The sequence below is a fragment of the Melampsora larici-populina genome (genome assembly GCF_000204055.1).
Source record: "Melampsora larici-populina 98AG31 unplaced genomic scaffold MELLAscaffold_25, whole genome shotgun sequence".
NCBI classification, from domain to species: domain Eukaryota; kingdom Fungi; phylum Basidiomycota; class Pucciniomycetes; order Pucciniales; family Melampsoraceae; genus Melampsora; species Melampsora laricis-populina.
The window spans coordinates 106,376-112,064 of NW_006768789.1; the positions used below are offsets into that span (position 1 = coordinate 106,376).

The window sequence follows — 5,689 nt, forward strand, 5'->3', positions numbered from 1 at the left end:
CGCCTCAAAATCTAATGCCCGATTCGGGATATAGCATTAGTTGTCTCTGTTTGCTGAATCTCAATCAAAGTTGATTTAAGTTTAGTTACAAACTAATGGCAGATTCTCTAAAGAAATCCTTTATTGTTGGTGATTTGGTTATGCGCTTGAGATTAAGTTTTTTTTGTTTCATCACCCATTGTAAGATTAATTAATCATACGAGGATCATGAAGAACATTGTAAGATTATTCTCAACAAATGCGCTTGATGAACCATTTCTGATGATATATCTTATAAGTCAAGACTGTTTCGAATGAGATGGATGTCAATTTGTGTTCCTAAGAATCTCAATCCTTCAAAGTTATCTATCAATTATCATTTTATCATCCTGTTTCCTTTTGAACTTCTCTGGATATCCATCAAGCTTTAGTTCCATCATTTGCATTTGGAAAGAAAGCTAGTTGGGATGGAACTTTACATTCAAGATTTACCACCATTCTCTAACGTTTCAGATACTAGATTAGAATTGATAGATGTGATCAGTAGCGTACTCCATGGTAAAACTTTTAGGGAACTGAACGTTCAAGCTCATGAAGCACTTCATAACTTTGATGTCCTTGTAAGAGAAAACTTTTCTCGACCATTTCAACCGAACTCTCAATATCGTCATTCAAGAGTTAGGTCTCGGTTTTCGGCTACCATCACTTTTCCTACGACTTTATTGGCTAAACGTTTTGACGCTTACGTCTCTGTAAATCCTTTAATCATCTTTGGTACTTTCCCGGTCAACTTCAAACAATCTACTCGTCAAGGTCGTGTTACAATGCCTCATCCTGATCTCGTGAGAGCCCTCAAACAAACCCCATTCAAGGATCGTATCTCACTCTTGACCGAACAGCTTGAACAGGAGAAACTTCTGCGTCCATTCTCAATCAGTTGTCTTGAATTTGGTCGTACCCTCAACACTGAAAGTGCCCAACCGACTTTTGCTTCTGAATTCTCTCTTTTGTTGGCCACTGGTGATTCTCTACTCACATTTGATACGGTCAATAACTTGCTCTGGATCCGATGGTCTTTAGTTTCTTCTGCCCGTTCCCTGGTAATCAGGATGAAGTCTGTACAGCGCATCGAAGCAGATCGACTGTCGGTCACTCTCTGGTTGGACACTCCTCCTACTTTTGAAGACATCCAAATCACTCGCCATGAGTCTCAGTCATATCATGATCAACGAGCGGAAGAAGGAGCACAGGTTGAATCAACTTCTCCCTTCCCCTTATCCATCCCTCACCATCTGCTGATCTCTTTGAACACCTCTGATCCAGGTCACTGAAACTCGATATCGCATTCCTTGTCCACATACCACTGAACAACACGTATTCCCTTTCGTCTCTGATCGTCTACGGATCACTTTTGGAACTTATGAAGCTTACAAAGAGTTTTGCACTCGTAAGACTACTGTTCGACTGCCCAAGATCATCCATTTTACCCGCCCCACCATTGAACAGCAGCTCTATACGCCCCAGAACCTAGCCGCTCTTGAAGCCTTTCTTGTGTGCTTTACAATCCCTGTTGGCTTTCAAATCGAAGCTCTCTTATCCCATGGGCTCCTCGATCCCGCTCAAATTCGAAATGTTTGTGAAGCTCTTGTCAGCGTGGATCCAGATCACGCCGAGCGCGCTCTGATACACTATAACGCCATTCTAGCTCAATTCCAAACTCGAGACCTTCAAAATTCTGATGATGATGAGGATGATGACGAAGGTGTCACTCTTACTTACCTCGACCGACTGACTCGATCGCTAGAATTCACTTTGATCGACAGCCGAACTCCAGATCCCCGCCTCTTGTCTGGTGACTCGTTCCCCTGTCGTACAGTCACCATCACCCCTAGCCGATTTATACTAGAAGGACCAGTGACTGAGCAGTCCAACAGCGTGCTTCGAATGTATCGCGACACGCACAATTTTCTCAGAATCTCCATTCGAGAGGAAAACGGTTTGACACTCCGACCCGATCGAGATGTGGACATCTTGAGGCTACTGAAGACACGATATCTCGACTTCTTGACCCAAGGCTTAAACTTATGCGGACGAAAATTCGAGTTTTTAGGCTACTCTTCTTCTGCGTTACGGGAGCATCAAGCTTGGTTTGTGTGCCCGTTTTATAAGGGAGACTCTCTCGTCACAGCTGCCTCGATTCGTCAACGACTGGGTGATTTCAGTAAAGTGTGAGTCTGCCATTTACGAATTATCTGCTATGCCGTGTATTTCATGCGCTGAGATGGGAATGCTGATCTCCGATGTTGAAATAGGATCAACATCCCTGCGCGATATATGGCCCGAGTTGCACAAGCATTTACATCCACTCGACAATCCCTCACTTTATTGCCTAGCCAAATCGTCAGGATTGAGGATGTCGAACGTAATGGCTCGTGCTTCACAGATGGCGTGGGGACAATCTCACCCGACTTGGCGCGTCAAGTAGACGAGGTGTTGTCTGCAGGACTGCCATCTCGTAAGCGGCGACACCATGCCAATTCTAGTTGTTTTCAGATTCGGTTAGGTGGTTTCAAGGGAATGTTGTCTGTCGATCCGACCCTGAAACAGGCGTGTGTTTGCGTACGGCCTTCGATGGACAAGTTCGTCTCACCAGACTCTCTGACCCTCGACATCGCGGGCTCGTTTACTAGGCCACTCCCGGCGTATCTGAATAGACCTATGATCAAAGTATTGGAAGATCTTGGTATACATGAACAAGTTTTTCTCGCGCTACAACGGGAGATTGTTAGCAAAGTTGAACATTCGCGTACAAATTTGCGTCGAGCCAGTGAACTCATGGATCAACTTTCAATGGCTCGCACCAGTGGAATGCCCTCGATCTTGCGACAACTGGGAACGTTGATGGGAGATGAAAGCAACACACAGTCTGATTTCATCGAGGAATGTTATGACTTGATGATTATGCAATGTTTCCGGGATCTCAAGTACCGAGCAAGAATTCCTTTGGACGCCTCTTATACGCTCGTCGGCGTTGCCGATGAAGATCAAGTTCTGCCACCCAATTTTGTCTATGCCTGCATTCAGTACCCGGGGAAGGCGCCATTCTACTTGGAAGGCCCGATCACTATCTCCCGCTCGCCTTGCCTGCATCCAGGTGATGTCAGAGTCGTCACTGGAATTGGAAAACTGGATCTGGAACGTGCTCCTCGATTGAATGCCTTGAGAAACTGTGTGGTATTCTCTGTCGCGGGTATGTCTCTCTATTAGTCATCATGTTCACTTTTGTTCTTTGCTCAATCTAGCTCTCTGTCAATATTCTCAGGTATGAGATCGCTACCGTCATGTCTTGGTGGTGGTGACTTAGATGGCGATCTCTACACCTTGATCACATTGCCTGAATTGATTCCGGCTACTGCCAGGTTGCATCCGCCGGCAAGTTACACAGCCCCTGAGATGAAGCGACTTGACCGACCATGCACGTGAGCTTTTAGAGCCCGAAATGTGATACAGCGGCAGTACATTGATATTTGAGCTTTGTTTGTTGGACCAGAATCGAAGACGGCGCTGCGTTCTTTCTGGATTATATCTCGAGCGATTTGGTAGGGGTGATCGCTTCAAGACACCTTCATATCGCTGATCAAGCGGACCAAGGTACTCGTGATGATCTATGTCTTGAACTAGTATCATTGCATTCAGATGCGGTAGATTATCCAAAGACAGGGTATGAGCTCCCTTGGAATCCATTGTTCAGGACTTTGGAATTCCATTCAACTGACATGGAAAGTGGTTTCATCATTAATACAGAGTTCCGGTTGCAATCGATCAACTGCCACGAGCTCCTAATCGAATGAAACCAGACTTTATGTGTCCCGAGCACCATGAACGTCGTGAGGGTGATGACTATTACGAGTCTCAAAAAGTTTTGGGAAAACTTTTTCGACAAATCCCGGCTGAAAAAATCGACATCTTTCACCATCATACTCATCCTGGTGGTCCACCGGTCACTACACCAGCCACGTCAGGCCGTACAAGACGGAACAAAGGGCAGCTTTTTGGGAAACTTGACCCGACCGACGTAATCTCCAAAGCTGTAAGACGAGCAATGCGGCGCACCCTGGCTCGAAAGGCCGAACCCGATTCGACGCTAATGGGACAGTTTCAAGAGGTCATGAAGAGTTATGCTGAAGAGTTGATGCAAATTTGCAAATTGAACACGCTCTCCAGGAAGGTAGATCGACATCTTGCAGAGACAGAAGCCTTCCTGGTCGTCCTCACTGATACAACATCGGACAGACCCTTGAAGAAGAATACCCTCGAGCGGCTTGAAACTCAGACCGCTGCCTTGTTTGAACGAATAAGACTTGCAATCCTTGAAGAGGGAGAAGGAGCATTGTATGATAGTGAGATAGTCTTGCTCGATGCTGATGAGGACGATCCGCAACGGATCGAGCGGGATCGCCAGATCAACCGAGCTTATACCGCTTGGTTTGTTAGCACTCAGGCACCTGCTCAAACTTTTGGTGCCCATAGTTTTGGGTTTTTGGCATTAGACTTGCTATTGGCAAGATTATGAAATAACAGAAGTAGCAAGTCGCCAGTCTTCTTTTTTCAAATCGAAATTTTATCATCTTGATGAATTCCTTTCCCGAGTTTCTAAAAACATAATTGACGCCCGCCAACAATCACGCGGATCATACACAAGACCTTTGGCCCAATAATCCTTTGCTTTATCTTCTACCTTCTCGGAATGTTTCTCTTATCTCCCTTTCCATTCTTGATCAATTTCCTTCCTAGATTTCGTCAATTTATACTGCTATAATATACCATGTTGAAGTACTGTGTCATCTGCGTCCTTTTACGTCTCGTCGTGATGGCATCAACGAAAGACTCTCTCACATTAGGGTGTTTTTATACTCGTGATGAATATATGTATCTATATGTGTACGTGTGTTGATGCATGTAGTTTGGAAGGTTCTGGTGCCCATGTTAGACATTTGTTTTGTTCTTTCATTGGATTGAAAGTGTTCAAGGATGGTACACTTTAGAACCCATTGTAATGAGATGAAATGTGTGGCCTACTCCTGGGCAAACCTTGTTCCTTAAGTAGAAATCACCATGATATTCCAAATTTGCTCTCCATGAGTGGTTGGCATTGTCATGTTGCATACAGTCATGATACTCGGGGCTCATCTGGTTGTTTGATTAACTACAATCCAAGAAGAGACCACTTGGTCACATCTCAGAGAAGTATTCTGGCACCTTTTAGCAGGGTATCTTCAATTTTGATTCCACATCACAGCTTGCAATGAGAATTGAACTAAACTATGTCCACAATCATCAAACACAAACTGCTTCAAAGCTCTGATGACTGTACTGTCACCTAAATTGTTACTTGATTTGTAGCAACTGAAGATCCTCCACTTGAAGTATTCAGTTTAGTATACATACATACTAGTATAATCTCAGACAGCTTGATCACAACTAATCTTTACACCAGTGATAGAGAAGTTTGGAACAAAATTATACAGTCACTTCTATTTTACTCTCATTGTGAAATTTACGAGCTGGGAACATCAAAAAATATCTTCGAGGCTTTTAAAACTTTTTGTTTGAAGAAAGTTCATGATACAGATCTGGTTTGATGTATAAATGGCTGAAAGTTTTCTGAATCATGGGCTGGAATCCGGAATGAGAGACTCATTCACCATAT

The 5,689-nt window shown here is 44.1% G+C and overlaps 1 protein-coding gene across 1 annotated transcript; it reads left to right on the plus strand.

Annotated features, from left to right (window-relative positions):
• Positions 1-446: 446 nt before the first annotated feature.
• On the plus strand, positions 447-4,552 carry MELLADRAFT_64236 (uncharacterized protein; the record flags this gene model as incomplete). Its single annotated transcript, XM_007411376.1, has 6 exons — positions 447-1,229; positions 1,303-2,207; positions 2,292-3,229; positions 3,302-3,458; positions 3,530-3,700; positions 3,784-4,552. The coding sequence occupies 6 exons, from the start codon at positions 447-449 to the stop codon at positions 4,550-4,552; spliced, it is 3,723 nt and encodes a 1,240-aa protein (XP_007411438.1).
• Between the last annotated feature and the right edge of the window lie 1,137 nt (positions 4,553-5,689).